General features: G+C 42.7%; 1 protein-coding gene across 3 annotated transcripts in view; it reads right to left on the minus strand.

Moving 5' to 3' along the window:
• Positions 1–4,907: 4,907 nt before the first annotated feature.
• The window catches only part of LOC115095757 (1-phosphatidylinositol 4,5-bisphosphate phosphodiesterase epsilon-1-like), a 304,874-nt gene continuing 287,424 nt past the window's right edge, over positions 4,908–22,357 (minus strand). For all 3 annotated transcript variants that reach the window (XM_029609876.1, XM_029609877.1, XM_029609875.1), the window contains exon 3: positions 4,908–5,870. In XM_029609876.1, coding sequence (XP_029465736.1) covers positions 5,505–5,870 — 366 coding nt within the window. In that variant the 3' untranslated portion in view covers positions 4,908–5,504. The remainder of the gene's footprint in view (positions 5,871–22,357) is intronic.

Here is a 22,357-nt window from a genome sequence, read left to right on the forward strand (position 1 = left end):
GATTTGTGAGGCAAGACTTGCCTTGGGTAAAGCCATGCTGACTTTGTTGCATTAAACCATGTCTTTCTATATGTTCTGTGATTTTGATGTTTAGAACACTTTCCACTATTTTTCCTGGCACTAACGTCAGGCTAACCGGTCTGTAGTTTCCTGGATTGCCCCTGGAGCCCTTTTTAAATATTGGGGTTACATTAGCTATCCTGTCTTTTTGATTGGCTACCTTATATCACATGACCTCATCCATACAGTGAAAGTGCTTCATGTCTCCTGATTGGTTCTGGGTTGTTCAAGGATTTTCATATTTGGTACGTTTGATTGGTCAGTATGTGTTTTGATGCAGTTTTAAGTTTGTCTTTCTAGGATAAATACTGATGGTTCCAGCACCTCTGTAAGAGCTTTCTTGAATGATGGAATTTACTCCCTTTGAGGATGTATGTATATTTTTTTGGTGCTTATTTCCTCTGTTTACATTTTATGCGTTGTATTTGTCCTCATAAGGAAATTGTTACGCCCAGTTGCAGACGGCTGCGACCACTCATACTCATCTCCTTTTCCCCTGCACCATCAATCCTAGGAAGAATGGCGGCCTACGCCGATCTCCCCGGCGTCCTCGGGATGGCATGGGCGCTGCCGACCGCCATCTTGTCTCAGGAATTAAGGGGCCTCCTTTGTACACGTCATGGCGGGAACCTCGGGGCATCCCCTCCAGATGATGTCAACTCGCTGCTGTACTTAAGCTGACAGTCCCTTTCCTTCAATGAGTTAGCAAGGAGTTCCCTCGTTGCTGAATCTGCTCCATTCTTGGACTTCCAGTTCCAGATTCCTGTCTTGGCGTGTGGACGCTCTGGGTACCCGCTCCTTGGAGGTCTCTCCGCGTTCCTGGCTATCTGGCTCCTCGGAGGGCCTTCCTGCCTTGAACTATTACTGGACCCGCTTCTCGGGTCACTCTCCTAGAACTACCACTTGTGGGAACTTTACTGCAGACTTCAACGATACAGCTTTGCTGAAGCTTCTCTGCGGTGTACCCAGTGCCTCGGGCCACTACCGTTCCTCTTCAGTAGAAGTTGTTCCAGTATACCCTGTGCTGCAGGGTACTGCCGTACCAGCTACAAGATCCACTTCTGGGTTCCTACACCTCAGACTATTTCATCATCATCATCTTCAGCACAGTCATCCTCGGCGTACCCCGTTCTGCGGGCCACTACCGGATCTTCACAACAGTAGTATCACTCTGGGTATACACCATTGCTCAGCACTGTACTATATGCATCTCCCGCTCTGCAGGCTCTGCTTTTCCTTCCTTCATAATAAAGTCTCTATCATACAGTTGTGTCCTACGCCGCTGAGACCACGCCTATTCACGGGTGAGGCTCACAGGGCTCCTCCCTGTAGGCGGAGACATCTCTCATCTCGGCCCAGGGTTCACATCCTTACAAAAACATAACAGAAATGAAGTGTTTTTATTCTACAATATTGAGGCTTTGACTTTCTAGCCCCTCCCAACGCAGACTTCCAGTGAAACTTGAAACCATGTCAGAGGACAAACTGTTTGCTATTTATACCTTTATATTTGTAAGTCTGCAACCTTTGAAGTTCTCAATAAATATCCAGAATAATTGAATTCCTGTGATCACTCTACATTAGAGGACAACTGAAGGAGTTACCACACATTTCCTCTTCGTTGCCTTATGACTTAAATGTGTGGTCCTGTACTCCATTTGATTTTTGCCAGTTTATTATTTCAGTACTATTCAACTGAACACTGGAAGATGGCTAAACATATTCTCAGATATCTTCAACTAAGAAAAGATAATATTTTGTGCTACAAAGCTTCTGGAGAAAGAATTATTGGTTATTCAGATACAAGTTGTAACTCTTGGATTCAAGATGGAAGATCTTTCAGAGGTTATGTTTACAAACTATCACAAGTAGCAATTAGTTGGAAAGCTGTTAAATCACAGATGGGGTGCTTATCTACTTGTGAAGCTGAATACATCACTATGAGAAACTATCAAAGTAGGAAAGTGGTTAACAAAAATTCTGGAAGAACTTGGATTTAACAAGTAAAAACCCAGTTGACATAAAACCTGACAGCCAATCCATGATGAAGCTGGCATACAGTACAACTCTAGTGTGTAAATCACTACAAAATCACACCGAGGGTTGTGAAAATACACCAATGCAAAAAAAACAACCCAATACCTAGAATCTTAATGACTACAGGGACCTCAAATAATTACATCTCAACAGTCTGGGTGCTACAGGGAAACACTATCATCATAAGTCTTTGATTCAATTCACTTTTAAATTTTTTTATGCAAGTAAAACAGACTTTTCTTCATTGCTTTAAAAAAAACTTAAGGACTTATCTTTTTGCCAAGAGGTGAGAAACATTTGACTGGTCTGCAGTGCCACAAAACTCTAACATACATTAGAAAAGCATATACATGTGCCACTATTTTTCCAAAACTTCCAAAAAGATCTTCATTGTTTGTTACAAAAAAAATGAAATTAATCTACTCTAAACAGGATCTTCTACTGAATAATTCTAATTCTTATTTCATCAAACAATATTTGACAATGGTCATTCAATTTCTTACACACTTGGAATTCAATTTCTCATGAATGAAATCAAGATCTATTTTAAGCTTATGAACTGGTACTAAAATACATTTAGTTCCATTTTTAAAGAAAGCAATATTTGATCTGTACCTCTCAGAAGTTTTAATCACTAAACATGCAAAAGCTCACTTGAGTAGACAGCACAATCCTCATTTACATTAATGAGCTATATGTAAGATGGAAAAAAACATACAACTTGTTAAAAAAAAATACTGCTCAGAAAACATGTATAATCTCACCTTGTTCTTACTAACACTATTGACAAAATAAAGATCAAAATCACTGCATGCTGACTGGCTCTTGCCTACTTGCTTTTCTTGTGTCTCTTCTACCAATTCTATCTTTAATATCTTTTTAAAATAGATAACTCACCATCATCACCATGAATCTATAATTTCATATCACAATTATCTATGAAAAGGCCAAATTAAGTAGCATTTACAAATTTCATGGAGCAATGACTTTTGCTATGAACCACATGATAATTACATAAAATGATCTAAATAGTAACACGTTTGGTGAACAAAAATGTTTCGGCTATAACAATATGTGTTACTTTCCTTCTGAATGAACGTTATTTGTTGAGTTTTTTAGCATGATGATGTGTCAACAGTAGAATGAAAAGAAGTAACACATTCAATAGACTGAAGGACATTCCTAGTTACTTAGAGTGATTGAACCATCTTACATACCCATGCTTCTGCTCAATCTAGTTCAGTGTTCTGTTATTTCTCTCTGGGTTAGTTCCCATGTTCTGTACCCCAGATTGCTCAATCCTAAGGAATCAGATTCTCTATCTTTCTAGCACCCCGGTCGGTATAACTTAATAAACTGTCCTGTATCCATTCTTCAAAAGAGTTGCAATGTGCATGTAAAAGTACTCTAATTAAACTGTCACTAAACTCGATCAATAACATTTTATTTCTCAGAATATAAAATCAATTAAATGTGTTTCAACGCATTTCAGGGAACATACATTTTTTTTCCATAATTTGCTCACAAGATAAAACAAATTCAATAGGATAACATGTCTTTAGTTGATTTTTTTTTATTTCTTGCATTTTTTGAAGGCTCTCACTGTTTACCCATAGTCCTCAAAATATCTGAAATGAATCTGCACACTGCTGTGCTGATTACTGTAAAACTGGGCTAATATCACTATGATACATCTAATGTATAAAGTATAAACAATGCCTTATTGATCTCAGGAAACAAAGGGCCTGGTCGTAATAAAAAGGACCTATTTTTAAAAATAAATCATAATGCTGTTGAAGAAAACAGAATGGAAACCTAGGAACAAGGCTAACAAAGGGAAGAAACCAAGCAAGGCTAGGCCCTGGAGTGAGGAATACAGGCACTGCAGTACCTGTAGTTTAGAGTGTACTTTGTTTTCTAAGGTCAATATTTTGATGATGTCCAGTTTACACATAGAATTCACTTTGGAAAGGTCTTTCAAATATAACCCCTTATTATACAATTAAAATGTTATCACACCTCTATTAACTGATTTTGTGAGGAGGTATTTCAACATATTTCTCAATGGGCAGGCCAATTAGTATCGTTAGATGCTGCATTGTGTTTGTTGGATATTTTTGATATCTATGACTGGCAAGATAATGATCTCCTATTATTCCTACAGAAAGCCCTGTTATATGATTTAAAAATGTATTCTGACACAATGGATCTATAAAGAACCATCAACTTTAATTCAGTGCTGTATACAAATGATTAGCCACCTGAACATATAAAACTTATCTGTGCTCAAGAGTAATTTTGGAAGCCATAAACTTTTACAAGTTTGGTGCCCATTTCTTGACTATTTCACCTCAACTGAGAAGAGCAACTGTAAACTCCTTGAAAATCGGATTGGTGGCATAATTATAGGATACTGGTGGAAGGGAGCGTGGATGGTGGGGGGAGTTAGGAAGATATTGGACATCAGGTTTTGATGTGAATTTCTGACTTATGGTACTGATTATCTTCTGTATCATTGTTAATTGGTTGTTTTGTTTGGCTGTTATGACTTGGTGTTTGAATACAAAGATTTTTCCATAAAATGTCATCACACCAGTACTTACCTACCATGCTAATACAACTTTCAGAACAACATCAGAGGTAAAGAAAAATGTTCCTGAGAAAATGGCCTTAGGCTTGCTTGTAACATGACAGTTGTACAAATACTTATAAGGAATTACGGCGCAGACTCGGTTTAAGTGGATTCTTGCTTTAATGGGATGCCAGGAAATTATTTTGACTGTTTGAACAAGAAAATGAGCTCAGTATAAATAAAGGTTGCTATAGCAGTCATTATTCTTACTCCCTCACTAAAGACAAAATGAATGGTCTCTGCAGTTACTCTTGCTAACATATCTTTCCAATAAGACCCAACAAGGGACCGTTCAGGAGGGACTGATTTCTCAACCATTGAGGCAAAATCACAGCACAGCTTATTTTGCACTTATCTTTCAATCAAAATTCAAAATAAACAACCATGGTGCCCTCACAGAGGCTGGCCTCATGTACATTTCAGAACTGTATGTGCAACAGGGGTTAATTCGCACACTACGAAAACATTCACGGTGCAGCACTTCGCCACCTGGAAGTTCGGCAGGGGCAACAGCACACAGTTCCAGGCTGTAGTCTGCCCCAGGGTTCGGGGGCAAAAGATAAAGAAAGAGGGATTATGTTAACTGGTCACAATGACGTTCCTTCACGTGGGGCTCAGGATTTTCACCCTTAACAGGTATAAACGTTTGAAGAGTAACATGGGAGAGAGTAAATCTCAAAGCATTGCCTAGACACTTTTCATATGTGCTTCTGAAGGGCTAGAAGTACAGCCAGTGATATAAAGGTATACACCCTGAATGAAGAGTCAGTGTAATTTACCAACAATATACACCTTCCACTGTAAACCAGATGCAATACAGTGCCAGTAAGCTTATTTTGCAAGTATGGTTACCTTTAAGCATCGTCCTTCCAGCTGAGCCTCCAAAGAGATTCGGGGAACCACTTCTTGCCCCCAAAGATGCTGTTGCTTCTAGCAAAGCTCCAGTGATAAAACTAGAAACTGTAGTCCTGCGCGAGGTAGCACGGAATTCGGCCCCCAAGCCTTGAGCGCATCGCCTTACACCAGAACTCTTATCCTTGCCACAAGAGCTTGACTCGGGAGCTGGAGTTGATTCCAGAAAGCTGAGGAAACGGGGAACAGGGTCTGCTGCTTTCTCTCCTTCTCTCACTGTCTTGCAAATCTGTGAACAAGCACAAAAGCGCAAGTGTTAATTCATTGTTTCAGTAATGTCTAATTTGTGAATGCAAAGCACAGAGCCCCTTACTTCTATCTCAGACAGTATTGAGCAGTGGTAATTTTCTAAAACAAACAAAAAAAAGGTACCAAGCTGGGGCCAGTGACAGCCTCTACCTTGATTTCCCTGTGAGGAAAAGGAAGCAAGCTCCAAACAAGTTCTAGGTCAATGACTAAAGGTGCCATGTCAGCAGCCTGACATGACCTGACAGACTGGTATAGTGAGGTTATAAGCATCATTTGGTTCATGACAGTATATTGACACTGTTGGAATAACACTAATGTGGCTTATTATTTTGAAAGGAAATTTGCAAATGCTCAATAGCTTCCATTTAAAAACAACTGCCTTTCAATACAAAACTAGACAAATTTTCACTTTGAAAGCTTTCAGGGCTTTATGAACCATGGCAGTAAGTCTCCTTCATAACAGCTCACACAGAAGCTAGTTCTTACACACCAAACAGTGAACTAGCTCAATGCATACAATTCTGAACAAGTCATCTTGTTTTTAGAACCTGCATTGTCTATTTTTTTCCTTGTTGTTGGATACTGACATGTAATGGCAATAATACTAATCTAGCAGAATCCATAATTAACACTATTAAAAGTGAATTTTAAAAACCCGGCGCACCAAAATCGGGAGATGCGCACACAAGCCGGGCTCAAGCATGCCCACTGAATTTTAAAAGCCACCCAAATGCACGTGTATCTCCTACTGCATGCACATCTCACTTGATTTCAAAAAGGAGCATGGTCTGGGTGGGGCGGGGCATGGTGAAGAGATGTGAGCGTAAATACTTACGCGCCCCGGCGGATGCCCAGGTCCACTGTCACGTAACTTTACTTCTGCTATGGGGGAGGCGTAACAAATAAAAGAAATTAGCCATTTCTGCAGGATTTAAAGAGTCTGGGGTAACTGGGGGGAGTGCAGGCTATCAAATCTGGGAGGTTTGGAGGACCTAGCTCTTAACTGGGTTCGAATTGGTGAAACTAGCAATGGGATGGCCTCGTGCCCGTTATAAAATACCCTGACTTACGCAGCAGAATCAGGATTCGCACGACTAGGCACTCACTCACTTAAAATTGGGTACACATGTGCATGCGACCAGCCTATTTTAGAACGTGCGGGCATATGTGTGCGCAAGTTCTAACATGCCTGAGTTACTTGGGCATGCGCCAACACACACATACCAAACTGCGCTAGTGGGCCGGTTTGAAAGGTACTGTCACTGAATGCAAATGTTTTCATAGTCAAAGTAGCCTGCATATGTTAAAAAAAAGTATTTGAATAGTGTAACCTCTGTACCAAAGAGTTAGCTTCCTAGCCCTGGGGAGTAATGAGGTAACTCACCCAGGGTGGGGTATGTCTCAGTCTTCAGGCATGGTGGGCTAGGCGGGTGCAGAATGCTCTGCAGGGCTCAAACTGGGTAGAGGACACGCTCACATAAAACAGTCCATAACCTCCAATGTCTACTCTGTACTTGTGCTCCAAAAACTAGATTATTTCAAAACACAAAAATAACTTCAGTAACATCATTCTGTCATAATCACAATCCAAATAAGTAGTCACTACAGTGGTCATCTTGATCATATTGATCAAACATCACAATCCCAAATATTATACTCCTCGGATTTATCAGTAGAAATGTATTTTATTGTTTTTATTCAGATTATGTATGTTTTAAACTGTAAACCGTTTTGACTAAATTTTTATTTGCAAAGGCGATATACAAACAATTTAAAATAAATAAATAAATATCACTATTTTACTCTTCTTTATTCACAGAACCTCTGGGGTCCCAGCTTAATTTTCCAATTGTCTCCTTTCTTTCAATAACTCCACAGGGGAAGTCTCTTTCACACTTACACGCCAATATCCCTTCACAGGATCCCTTTTCTTCTATACCCCGAGGGGGTCCAAGGCAAAATGTTCCTCTCTGTCACACAGAAATCACACCAACTGCACTCTCACCTCTGAAACAGTTTTAAATCCAGGCATCATTCTTCAGGAGCATCTCCAGGGACAGTACACCCCTGGCCCATTGGGCACAGTGTCAGTCCTGAGCCCTGTGCTGAAATATCCAGCTGGTCCCTCTCCACCAGGACCGACCAGACACTCCCCCCCCCACACACAAACACAGTTCCTCCGTACAACTTCCAAATCCAGGTACATAGGTCACCTTGCTGTTTCTCCAGTTTCACTCTTTACTCCTATTCACCTCTGAGCTGCTGAAAGTAGCCAGGCGCTCCTCACCCACATCACCAACTTGTAATCCACAGTGGGTCTCTCCTTATGCCTCTATAACACGCTCTCAGACAAGAGAAGCATTCCAAGGTGAAGCACTTGTTTCTCCTTTCACACACTGTGGCCTGGACTCTCCAGATGCTCTTACTCCATGAGCTCCTTCCTCAGTGACCGGCCCCTTGCAAAGGGCAAGCACTCATTTATATATTATACACCTCACAAAGCCAATGGCTAGGAATCACCCTAGTCCAGAGCTTCCCAAACTTTTAGCCAGTGTGACCTTATTCTATCAATTGAAAATTCACATGACCCCAGAGGATGACCAAACCAGAAGAGTGGGGGTGTGGTTCATCTGTAACAATCACCATCCCCTCATTCCAACTGATTCTCCACCCTCTCCAGTTGATGCTCTCTCATAACCTCCATTCCCCTCCAGAGGACATCCTCTCTCAACGTCCGCCACCAGCTGATCCCCTCTTACATCTTCCAGCTCTTCTCACTTTCCCAGCACATACTCTGTCTCTCTCACCCTCTCCAGCCCTTTTCACATCCTCTAGCTCAGGGGTGGGCAATTAATTTTCCCATGGGGCCGCATGAGAAATTGGGATGGTTTTAGAGGGCCGGACTAATATAATTAACTCAGTTCTCAATAGCCCTACTTATGAAAAGACAGCAGTTTACCACCAATGTATGTCCTCTGAGAAAACACAACAAATAAGACCGATACAAACGCTTACATGCTAGCAAAATATCTCATCTCGGTAACAGACACAGAACCGACCTAACATACTCCCAGGATCTGTAGTAATGCACATAAACTAATCCGCACACACTTACACCTGTATTATGGAATACACTCAAACAGGAGCAACCCTATCTATGAAAAGGCAACACTACAAATATTACATCAGACCCTAAACACCAATACACCTCTTATTAGGAAAACAGAACTAACAAGCAGCTATAGATCCCCAAACAGAAATAATTGTAAAACTATACTAATAAGCAGAATAAATGTTTCTAAACAGCTATGAACAGAATAACATCCAACAATTAAAAACTCATAAAAACTATTAAACATTCTCCAAACACCAATAAAATATTTCAAAAAAGCAGACATCACACAATTAAAATGGCAGTCAAGAAAAATAAACTTAAAGCCACCTTTACTTACCCCCTCCAGCAGCTCTCCTACTCCCCTTCCCTGCAGGCCATGGCACACACCAGAAGCAGCAGTAGAAGCTAAGCTCTATACTTATGGTCCTCTTCCTTAGTGCCCATGTCTCTCACACACACACCATACCAGTCATGCCCCCATGACCAGTTTCTGTCTCTCACACACCAATCATCTCCCAAACAGTCTTTGGCACACACACACCAGTCACCTTCCTGAACAGTTTCTCTCATGCCATACACACACACACACACACACACAGGCTTCCCACTCCCGTGTTCTACTTGCATATATGGTCTTCTCACTCTCATAATCACTTTCTCTGTCTCTCTCTCTCACACACACACACACACTCACTCACCAGTCTCTCACTCCCATGCTTGTTCTCTCCACATGCACAGGCTTCTCATTCCAAAATCACTTTCTTTCTCTCTCTCTCTCACACACACACACACCAGTCTCTCACTCCCATGTTCTCTTTCAGATATACCGGCTTCTCCCTCCCATGATGTGTCTCACACACACCCGGGTTTCTCACTCCCATGCTCACTCTTCACATGCACAGGCTTCTCATTCCCATAATCACTTTTTCTCTCTCTCTCACACACACACACACACACCAGTCACCTGATCTCACTCATGCATACACACACACACAGGCTTCCCACTCCCAAGTTCTCTTTCAGATATACAGGCTTCTCCCTCCCATGCTGTGTCTCACACACACCCAGGTTTCTCACTCTCATGCTCACTCTCTTCACATGCACAGGCTTCTCATTCCCATAATCACTTTCTCTCTGTTACACACACACCAGTCTCTCTCATTTCCATGCTCACTCTCCACGTGCACAGGCTTCTCATTCCCTGAATCACATTCTTTCACATTCACACACACCAGTCTTTTTCTCTCACACACACAGTCACCTTACCAAGCAGTCTCTCTCTCTCTCATGCATGCACACTCACCCAGGTTTCTCACTCCCACAACTCCAGGCTTCTTATGCTCATGCTTTCCCACATACCCAGACTTCTCACTTCCATGCTTTTTCTCTCACACACACACACACACATCAGTCACCTCCCTGACTAATGCCTCACACTCTCACATACACATCAGTCATCTTCCTGAGCAATCACTTTCATTGTCTCTCACATACACACACACATCAGCTCTCTGACCACTCAATCACACACAGGCTGGCTGGCTGGCTGCTTCTCACTCTCTCTTACTCACTTCCTCTTCCCCCTACATATGTCACAGAGTTTTTTGCCGGTCCGCGGCGCGCGCTCCCGGTCTCTCCCGCTGCCGTTGCCAATGGGCTGTCAGCACGTTCAAGCCCAGTGGGAACGGCAGCGGTGTTGGAAGAAGCTGTGGCACCCGCGGCTGGGCCTTTTCTTCTTCCCGCGCCTGCCCCCCCCCCCCGTGACCCGAAACAGGAAGTGATACATGGAGCGGTGCGCGGGAAGGAGAAAGAGCCGTGCCGCGTCGGCTGCAGCATCGGCCCCCGAGCAATTGAACCAGCCGGCAATCGAGAAGAGTCAGCAGCATGAGCCTCCCGCGGCCGAAGGGATTCTTCTTTCTTGGCCTGCGGGGGGCTCATGCTGCTGACTCTTCTCGATTGCCGGCTGGTTCAATTGCTCGGGGGCCGATGCTGCAGCCGACGCGGCACGGCTCTTTCTCCTTCCCGCACACCGCTCCGTGTATCACTTCCTGTTTCAGGTCACGGGAGGGGGGGGGGGGCAGGCGCGGGAAGAAGAAAAGGCTGTGCCACAGCTTCTTCCAACACCGCTGCCATTCCCACTGGGCTTGAACGTGCTGACAGCCCAGCGGCAACGGCAGCGGGAGAGACCGGGAGCGCGCGCCGCGGACCGGCAAAAAACTCCGTGACATATGTAGGAAAGAAACTCGAGCGAAGACACGCTGCCCGATTGGCCGGTGCTGGGCAAGGCTTGCCCAGCACCGGCCAATCGGACAGCGTGCCTTCGCTCGAGTCACTCCCTCCTCCCCCCCCCCCCCCCCCCGGGACGCTGTAAAAAAAAAACCAGTTCATTCTCCGCTCCCTCGCTCCCCGATTGGCCGGCCAATCGAGGAGCGAGGGAGCGGAGAATGATCTGCTGCCTTCCCTCTGCAAGGGAAGGCAGCAGTGCCTCATTCCCCGTCTGCTCTCAGCAGTGGGCGGGCCGGATTCAGCCCGCGGGCCGCCCCTTGCCCAGGTCTGCCCTATGGGCTAGTTTTGAAACAAATCCTCCGGGCTGATATTTTCCTGCAATCCACGCTGGTCTTTATTGAAAAAATAAAAGGAAGCCCAACACAGCGGGGGGTGTTGATTATCAGTGCTGAGGGGAGAAGCAGGAAAACAACTGACCCCAGAAGTGGAAGTTGAAGGAAGATAGTGAAACAGAGGAGAAGGAAAAACAAACAGGCATCTCCATGGCTTGTGTTGTGTCTTGCATGCCTTTTGTGTGTGATCAATCCATAGTTTGTCCATTGTTCCAGGTCTATGGACGAGAGGGTAAGTGAATGCATATTTCTATCTATCAGTCTTGTGTGTCTTTTAAGAATCTTAAAAGAGCAGAGTGAAAGGACAGAGTTTTGTGATAACGAATGTGCATGCACATGGAAGACGTGTGAGAAATTTATTTATTTATTTATTTATTTAAAATTTTTATATACCGACATTCATCCAGGATATCATATCGGTTCACATTGTAACGCAAAAACAAACGCACGGCATGGCGCTTTACATTGAACAGTAAAAACATGATAACAAGGCATTAACGAGAGGGGGAACAATAACATGGGAAGTTTTGCAATAAAATTATAAACAAAGTTTGCAATTATATACATATGTACAAAAGAAAGAAAACTATGAGGTTAATTTTAATCAGGCTAGGAGATAAGATGGGGAAGAGAAGGGAGGAGAGCGAGGAAAGAGGGGGGGCAGAGAGAAAGAAAAGAAGGTGGCGGAGAAAAGGGGAGGGGAGAGAGGGGCGGTAGAATGGGAAACAGGGGAGGAATGTGGAGAGTGGGGACAGTGGTGAGGTATAGTGAAAAATTAAGTGTATGCTTTTGCAAAGAGCCAGGTCTTGAGCTTCCGCTTGAAAGATTTGAGGCATTCTTCTTGCCGTAGTTCAACAGGCATTTTGTTCCAGAGGGTCGGCCCGGCTATCGATAGTGCACGGGCTCTATGAATGAAAGTGTGGATAGGTGTAGCAGGAAGGAGGGGAGTGGGGGCTTTCAGGAGGAGACTGGAGGCTTCAAGAACACTTTTGTTTCATTTCTGCAATCATTAAGTGACTGCCCCACCTTTTTAGGCATAGAATAATAAGAGGCATAGGGCAAGCACTTGCAATTCTGGCAGTAAATCAGCTGCTTGCCCCTGACCCGGCTTTACCACTGGTGCTGGGGGACAAAGACCCCTTTGGGCTGGTGCTCCTTTACTTTATATACATTACAGTACAGCAATTGTGAATCTTCTATTAAGTTCAAAGGTTCATTGGATACGAAACTGAAAGCAAAATTTCATATTTTAATACATGACAGATTTTCTTGAAAAATATTCCCAGGGAAAGACTACAGCTTTACCATATTATGGTGATATCGTACTCTTTAAATAAGTATTCTAAAAACAACACAATGTATCCTCTTGGTGGCACTGTTTTAATAGACTTCCTGAATTAATTAGGTCTAAACATTATGTTCTTCCATGGTAAGTTAGCAACTGAGCCATTTTGTTTGCTTGTGTATTTAGACTGAGTGGCAATTGCAAACAGCTGCTCGCACTGAGACACACTGTACAGTACAGGACAGCACTTTGAATCTGCAGCTTTCCTGCGGCAGTCTTCCTTCTCGCCATATTCTCAATATCAGGCAGTTAAACAAGGAGGAGGTCTGAATCTGGATTCAGTTTCCAATATCCCTGTGTTATGATATCGAGGTGTTTGGTGGATTCTCAGGGGCAACAGTGATGGTATCTCCTACGGGGAGGAGCCCATAGGGAACTGAAGCACCGGGCTAGACTCAGATGCACAAACACAGATAATATATCTTTTATTATATAGCTAGTGTGGTCCACCAGAGGTGGCAGTAGAAAGTAGATTAGATAGCAACAGTCTGTGATCCTTGGCGTAGGAGACCCGTCCCACAATGGTGGTGAAAGGCCCCGATGCAGATGTCCAGTAAGGCACTGTAGGAGAGGCAGACTGGCAGATGTTATAACACACTCCCTGGTAGCTGAGTAGATAAGAGTTCCCAATGAGCAGTAGAGAGAGGATAGGTATTAACAGTCTGTAATCCTCGACAGAGGAGACCCGTTCCACAACGGTGGCGTAGGGCCCAATGCAGATGAGCAGCGAGGAGCTGTAGATGGTCAGACTGGGAGAAGTTGTACTCACTCTCTGTAGCTGATACATAGTGTTCCAGCAGGTTGAAGAATTGGTAGCAGGCACCAGGATAGACGCACAGGCCCTCGAGGAGCGAGTACCTGTATATAGGATAGGCACCTGGAAATAAGCAAAGGGCCCCCAAGGAGTGGGTACCCAGGTTAGTAGAACCCCGGAGGGTGAAGGTGGCTTCCAGCAGTGTTAGAAGCGGCAGAGCAGCTTCAGACCGGAACGAATCCAATCTGTTGCTAACTCGGCGAGAGTCAGCAAATGGGCAACCTTTTGAATAGGGAAGCAGTGACATCACTCGAGGAGGACGCTCCCGAGGTTCGAGCCAACACTGTTACAAGACGTGAGGCGTGCATGCGCCCTAGGAGGCCTCAGGTTAACATGGCGGGACGCCGCACCAGAGCTGCTCAGGGGAAGCCGGAGAGTGCGGCAAAGAGACGCTACGGACGCCATTCTCCCGAGGCTGGTGGAGAAGGCTGAAATAGAGGTGAGGCATGTCGGGCGAAGCTGTCTGAGACTGACGGACGCAACAGCCTGCTTCTATCACTTTACTTAAAAGTTGCCCAGGTACAAGCTAATCAATTTAGCATTCATGAATAGCCAGTTTTAAATTTACTGATGTTATAATTAAGGAATTTAAAAATGGTAATATATTCTGAAATCATTTGAAATATATTGCTTCAGAGAGGTGTAAGCTACAACAATCCCACCAATTTTGGGGGGCAATTATTGGCACTCTGCATAAAATGCAGTGCCCCCCCACCAAACTGGCAACAGCCTATACCAGCATTTCATAAGAACATGCCATACTGGGACAGACCAAGGGTCCATCAAGCCCAGCATCCTGTTTCCAACAGTGGCCAATCCAGGCCATAACAACCTGGCAAGTACCCAAAAACTAAGTCTATTCCATGCTACTGTTGCTAGTAATAGCAGTGGCTATTTTCTAAGTCAACTTGATTAATAGCAGGTAATGGACTTCTCCTCCAAGAACTTATCCAATCCTTTTTTAAACACAGCTATACTAACTGCACTAACCACATCCTCTGGCAACAAATTCCAGAGTTTAATTGTGCATTGAGTGAAAAAGAACTTTCTCCGATTAGTTTTAAATGTGCCACATGCTAACTTCGTGGAGTGCCCCCTGTTCTTTCTATTATCTGAAAGAGTAAATAACTGATTCAAATTAACCTGCTCTTTTGTGTCTTTTGTGTGTGAAAATGTTGGGGTGTTTTCTTACATGGTTATATATTTATTCCCTCACAGATGGAGGTTCATGTTCCCATTAATGTCGGAGTACTTTGTTTTATTTAGGTGACAGTGATTGAGGGGTGCCAGGTTAGTGAGCAGCCATGGTCTTTTGTTTTTGTTAAAAAATGTATTTTTTTTTAAGTTAAGGGTCCCTTGTAGGGGTATATTTAGGATCGGGGACATGTGAAAAATGGATGGGATATACATGGCACACATGCGAGAACCCAGAGCCTATATGAAAATAAGAAAAAGTTAACCAGCCATCCGTAGGAAGTAATACAAGAAAGGACAAGTTGTCAGTAATTGTTGGCGGTGAATAAGTGGGCAACAGTTAGCATACATTAGGCTACTTGCATTTAATCAATCTCACATAAAAAAGTTAATGGGATATATATGTATTAAAATTATTATACATGATGTGTTAGTTATTTAAATCTATTGTTATACCTTTGTGGATTTATTGAAAGCCCCTTTTCTAGAGGGCAATTTTTTGGGTGGGTGGGTATTGCTGTTTTGATTTGCAGTGATAAATAATTGTATATTTTACATTTTGTATAATGTGAACTAAGTATCAAAGATTTTTGTATATTGCCTTGTGGAATTTGCAATTGTATTTTGATATTCATGTATATATACATTGGTTATTTAAATGTTTTTATGAGGGTGGGGGGGGGGTGTATGTGGAATGAGTGGGGATATGGATGTAGTTTTGGGTATTTAAATCATTTTGTATGTTTTGTATTATGATATAATAAAATTATTATGACTCATTCATGGTGTTGTGTTTAAGGTATAGTATTTATTTTATTTATTTATGCAATGTTTTTTATACCATTGCACAGAAAAACAAGTTTCTATCTCTACAGTTTACATATCAAATCAAAAAATCATCACATAAAATCAAAAAGAGAAAAGTACAATAAAAAACCAATATAAGATAAATGAAAAATTCCTTATTTTCAATTATTATAGCTAAAAACAATGAAATAAAAGATGCAAGCACAGTAAAAATCTAAAATAAGATCAAAGAATTCAGATAACTAAAAGGATTTTTCAATATTATAACTAAAACAGTGAAGTAAAAGATAAGAATTAACTCGGTCTTAGCAATTATCATGACTCTCAACTGTCCTCTTGGAAATTAGTATGTGAGAGTTGGATGTAATTCTACCCATTTACAGTTCTACATTTACAGAAAAGGTAGACCCCCCCATCTGCTTTGCTAATGACAGGAAGTACCATGAGGGGGTGTTCCCAGATCCTCAGCAGCAACTTCTTAAAGATGGTGTTGGTGCTTGCACTCGCGCTGCTGGTACAGCTCAATGTGCTTATTGGTGTGTTAACGAACCAGTTGCGTCGGTTCCTCGGAAGCATTGATGCCTGGCGGGGCACTGATGCTTCCCCTGACCGATATATGGTGCTTGTTGTCAATTCCTCCAAGGAGGAAGCTCCATCGAGGCCGGCAGGGACACCGAAGCCCTGTCCACAAGGTGAAAGCTCCGCAGAAAAAAAACAGACTGAAAAGGAAACCCCACGGTATGCACAGTCAAATTTCCAGAAACCTTGACACGTTTTCCGTGCCGGGCTCCATCCGATGATGTCACCCATGTGTGAGGACTACCATCCTGCTTGTCTTAGGAGAAAGTGATGTGCACAAGGGGTGGGGGGAGAGGGAAGAGAAGAGAAAGCAATAATGGGGAAGATGATGGTGTGCCACAATGAAATGAACCCTGTGCCAGGTGTGCCATGAAGTGAAAAAGGCTGGGAACCCCTGGCCTATACTTCATGTCCTCACACTACAGTGAAACAATCTTTATCTTACCTTGGAGTGAATGCAATTCCTAAACTCCACACTAAAACAAATATATCTGCTCATTCAAAAGCCTCGTGGTGGGAAGCATGAGGAATTCCGATTCACAATCTGAGTTTAATTCAGGGGATCTTTCCTGTTATCTGGCTGGCAGAAGGTCCATCTTCTGTGTTCTGTGTGCCTGGATGCTATTAACATGACATTAAACTGGTGGCTTAGGACATACAGAGATGAGGATGGAGGAGGTCTCCACCTCCCTATTGTACATTTTCAGGTATCCCTGACGGATACAATAAAACTGCGATTCCCATCCTCAGCATTACTCAAGAAAAGAACAATCAACATGGATTCTCTTCATAGGAAAACGAAGACCTCAGTGATTGAGGCACTGGTGCCATGAAGTAGCTGGACTGGCAAAGTTATCTGGATAATTCAGCTGGCTCTTAGAATGCCCATTCAAATCCCACCTTTTCTTTCTGAGTTTTTTTTTAATTTAATTCCTGGGTGCATTGATGTTTTTGAAAGCTCTTCCTACTAAACCACTCCCATATTTCTGAATTTAAAGTAAATTTAGCACTGCTGTGTTGATCCTTATCAGAACTCCCAGCACACATCATACTAACACATGCACAGTCTGAAGCATGTAGATTTGAGGATGGGAAGAGACTTTTAAAACCAAGAGTAAACATATACACCTATTATTAAAAATAAATATAAGCAAATATACTGAAGCAGAAATCTAGAAATAAGACCAAAAAAAGAGGGGAAAAAACTGAGCCAAGAAACAAATTGATATTTTGAATTGCAAGCTGGTACTGCTGCTTTAAGCTTCGGTCAGAATACGCAAAGCTATGAGAACAATTTCCAAAGGTATTTATGTGGGTCAGTACTGATGTACATCCTAAATTGGCCTCATCAGTACAGCAGCTAAAAAGTACGAGCAGAGTTCACAACACACACATTTTTAGCTGCATAAAAAAAGGGGGGGGGGTGTGCTCCAGGAGGCACATTCAGGTCGGGGAAGTAAAACAACATCCATACTGTGTATATTCCAAAGGGCATAAACTGTTTTACCCCACCCCGCTCCCCTCCATCACCCACACAAACAGCAGCTGCAAAGTGCACAGCCACGTTTAGCCTGTGCACTTTGTAGCTACAAATTATTTTTAAAGGGAAACAATGCGTGTTGCTAAAAGTGCCCACCTACATTCAGGCCGATACAGTACAGTGCACTCCGGCGGAGCGCACTGTTAGCCCGCGACTGGACGTGCGTTTTCGATGCGCTAGCTTTACCCCTTATTCAGTAAGGGGTAATAGCGTGTCCAAAACGCGCGTTCAACCCCCCCCCCCCCAACCCTAATAGCACCCGCAACATGCAAATGCATGTTGTTGGCCCTATTAGGTATTCCCGCGCGATTCTGAAAGCCGCACATTTTACTTTCAGAAATTAGCACCTACCCAAAGGCTAATTTCTCCAGGCACCGGGAAAGTGCACAGAAAAGCACAAAAAACTGCTTTTCTGTGCACCCTCCAACTTAATATCATGGCGATATTAAGTCGGAGGTCCCGAAAGTTAAAAACAGTTTAAAAAAAAAATTTTGAAATCGGCCCGCGGCTCTCGGATTGAAAACCAGACGCTCAATTTTGCCTGCGTCCGGTTTCTGAACCCATGGCTGTCAGCGGGTTTGAGAACCGACGCCGGCAAAATTGAGCATTGGCTGTCAAACCCGCTGACAACCGCCACTCCTGTCCAAAAAGAGGCGCTAGGGACACTAGCGTGTCCCTAGCGCCTCTTTTTGCCGCGGGCCCTCATTTGAATACAGAATCGCGCACACAGGAGAGTGGCCTGTGCGCGCGCCGGGAGAGCGGGCATTCGCCCACTCTCCCGCGACTTTTACTGTATCGGCCCGATTGTAAATAACACAGGCTCTTCAAAATTACCCCGTATGTTCATACACTCCAGTGGCTGATATGCACAGAGGTTTAAGAACCTCGCAGACACAGTAACTCTGCTGACAAAATACAACCAAGTTCTGAAGGAAAGATTTATATGGTTTCTAACATTCATGTATACAACCTTTGGATAATTTTCAAGTTAGACCAATAAAAGTAACACAAACTGTGAAGTATTCAGCTTTCTCCTGGACCAATAGATCTCTTATATGTCTGCAGTCTGCATTACATTCTAATTACAAATTACGTTAATTTTGTCTGCCTCCAAGAGATGAATTGCCTGCATTGGGATTTAAATATAGGGCCCCCCCCCAGGCTTACCTAGATGTTAAAGGCAGATACATACCTTACAGGTAACAAGAACATTTAACAAAGCAACTATTAAATATTTTGTCTATAGATTTACTCATCTAACATTTTTTATGAATGTTCTAAAGCTTGGCACATTGGCCCTGTCCTCTTCAGAAAGCTCGCCTATACCATATTACAATCATGCTATCCAAAAGCAAATTTTGTATATTATCTGTTCTGTGTGTCAAATCCTTCCACAACAAGTCTTTTTTAATGACTCTCAATCTGCTGTAAAAAGGGGCAAGTTTACTGTGAAAATGAAATCACAGTGAACATAACTAGACAGAATGCACAGAGGTTCGATATCACAAATACTGATGTGATACATCTGTCAGGATTGTTGATGCAGCATATAAAACTCACTGAGGAGGTTTTGAAAAGTGTCTGCTCTAAATGGGTCATCTTTGAGATCCTAAATTCCTATCAGGAATACAGTATCTGTATAGGGGCAATCTGACCTTGAAAAATATATTTTTCACAAAAGAGAAAACATGAATGACTATTCTAAGCATTCCTGTGAGGGAAGCCACAATGAATTGTAGTTAAATGATTGCCAATTCATTTGCTTTATCTTGGTTTTGGAAGCATCAATCATATACCCCACTATGGAGATCCCCACCCTTCATCTACCAATGGATTTTACTATTCTAGCCCCATTTTTGAATGTTAAATGTTGATTTAGTCTTCTCATTTTCCAGGTGATAGGAGGCTGCCATTAGCAATAAAATACTGGTAGGAGGGAAAATAAAAGAAGTGAGCAGGAAGGACAAAGCATGTATTGACCATGATATCCTAATAAATAGACTGTCAGACCCTGGTGTCAAGGGCCCAGCCTTAAAATGATTCAGGTCCTTTCTAACAGGAAGAATCCAACAGGTCATTGTAGCTGGTTCCTTCTCCTCTCTCAAACCGCTGTCCTGTAGTTTACCAACCCTGTTCAACATCTATCTCAGGCCACTAATTGAAGTAATTAGGAAAGCAGAGGTGCTTATTTGTAACAGGTGTTCGAGGACAGCAGGATGTCAGTCCCCACACAAGGGTGAAATCATCTGATGGAGCCTGGCACGGAAAAATTATGTCAAAGTTTGAAAAACTTTGACAAAGGCTCATATTATCCAACAAGGAGGAGGTTTACACCTCTGGGGCCCCCAGTGCAGTGGTGGATAACACAATTCAGTCCAAATTACACCTACCTTTGGGTCGATGAGTATGTACAACGAAGGGTACTAGCAGAGGTCCAATGCACCTTACATGAAACACAGAGTCCAATGGTGGTGTTCAACTGAAAATTTTAACTTAAACATGATGATCCAAGAAAGTATGGCACAAAATAAAGATTAAGATAAAAATCATAACCAGAAAACCAATGGTTTCTTTTTCCATGGTGCATTGATTAACCACATTCCTTTCTCTAACTAACCCAGTCTCTACGTCTCCGCTATCCATTCCTCATAGAGGATGGGATGATTGACCTCATTAACAATTAGAAACAAGGGGGGGAAACAAAACCACAGATTGTCCAAAACAGATGGTTCAAAATACTTCTCCAAACAGTCCTCTTGAATAAGTCAGCAGCTTCACTCATTGTTCACAGGCTGTGGGTTAAAACAGTCAATCTCCAATACCCACAGCAAGGGGAAACTGACCTCACTGCAAAACTGGTCTCAAAAATCCTGGCCCACTATTTCTAGATGTGGAAAATAAACAGCCCCCCCCCCCCCCCCAAGTATCTGCCTTGCTGTATTCTGGTAACAAACAAATACCTAGAGCAAATCCCAGTATTACCAGAAGGAGAATAACTAGCCCTTTTAACAAACACTAGTTAAAAATGTCTCCAAACTTCTCAAAATCTCCTCTCCAACACCTTAGCCAATCCACTGTAGAGCAGAAAAACCTTCTTGATCAATCTGCAAAAAGGAAAAGACCCTTGGTGCATGCTCGGGGGGGGGGGGGGGGGGGAATTTATATCCCTGAGATACATCCCACAAAAAGATAGAGCAAAAACAACGGGAGGACTCCAAAAATACAAGCTGGAAAAACAGGGCAAAATAGTACCAGGGGCTACAACTGGTTAAGATGGAATTTAGACACCACCTTAAGCAAGACCTTAGGATGGGTGTGCAAGTTCAACCTATTTTAATGCTTTATGTTTTAACTTTACACCGCTTAGATCAATATTCTGTAATTTGAGGTTTACAAAATTTTTAAATAAATGGAAAAGGAGGCTAAGATGGATAATACTTTGAAATCATCAGCTAAGTGTGATGCAGCAGTCAAAAAAGCAAACAGAATGTTAGGAATTATTAAGAAGGAAATGGTGAATAAAACAGAAAGTATCATAATGCCTCTGTATCGCTCCAAGGTATGACCGCACCTTGAGTAATTGTACAATTCTGGTCGATGCATCTCAAAAAAAGATATGGTTGCAATGGAGAAGATATAGAGAAGGGCAACCAAAATGATAAAGGGGATGGAGCAGCTCCTCTTTGACGAAAGGCTAAAAAGGTTAGGGCTGTTCGGCTTGGAGAAGAGACAGCTGAGGGGGGATATGATAGAGGTCTTTAAAATCATGAGGTCTAGAATGGGTAAATGTGAATCGGTTACTTACTCTTTTGGTATTAGAAGGACTTGGGGACACTCCTTGAAGTTAGCAATAGCATATTTAAAACTGATCAGAGAAAATTGTTTTCACTTAATGCACAATTAAGCTCTGGAATTTGTTACCAGTAGATGTGGATTTTGCAGTTAGTGTAGCTGGGTTTAAAAAAGGTTTGGATAAGTTCATGGAGAAGTCCATTAACTGCTATTAATCAAGGCGTCTTAGAGAATAGCCACTGCTATTACTGGCATCAGTTGCATGGGATCTACTTAGTGTTTGGGTACTTGTAGCCTGGATTGGCCACTGTTGAAAAAAGGATGCTGGGCTTGATGGACCCTTGGTCTGATCCAGTATGGCAATTTCTTATGTTCTTATTAGAGCCTGAAACTCACTGACCCTGTGCACTGAAGTGACTGCCACCAAAAACACTACCTTCCAGATCAGATTCTTCAGGTCACAGGAGTGCAGTTGCTCAGAGGGAGCTTTCATCAGCTGGGACAAAATCAGTTGAGGTCCCAGGAAACAGTGGGAGGGCTGATGGGAGGCTTCAAATTAAGCAAGTCTTGTATGAAATGCACAACTAAGAGCTGTACAGAGATGGGCTTACCTTCTACATGGTGATGGTATGTGCCAATCGCACTAAGGTGGACTCTTACCAA

The sequence above is a fragment of the Rhinatrema bivittatum genome, chromosome 7, assembly GCF_901001135.1.
Source record: "Rhinatrema bivittatum chromosome 7, aRhiBiv1.1, whole genome shotgun sequence".
Classification (NCBI taxonomy): domain Eukaryota; kingdom Metazoa; phylum Chordata; class Amphibia; order Gymnophiona; family Rhinatrematidae; genus Rhinatrema; species Rhinatrema bivittatum.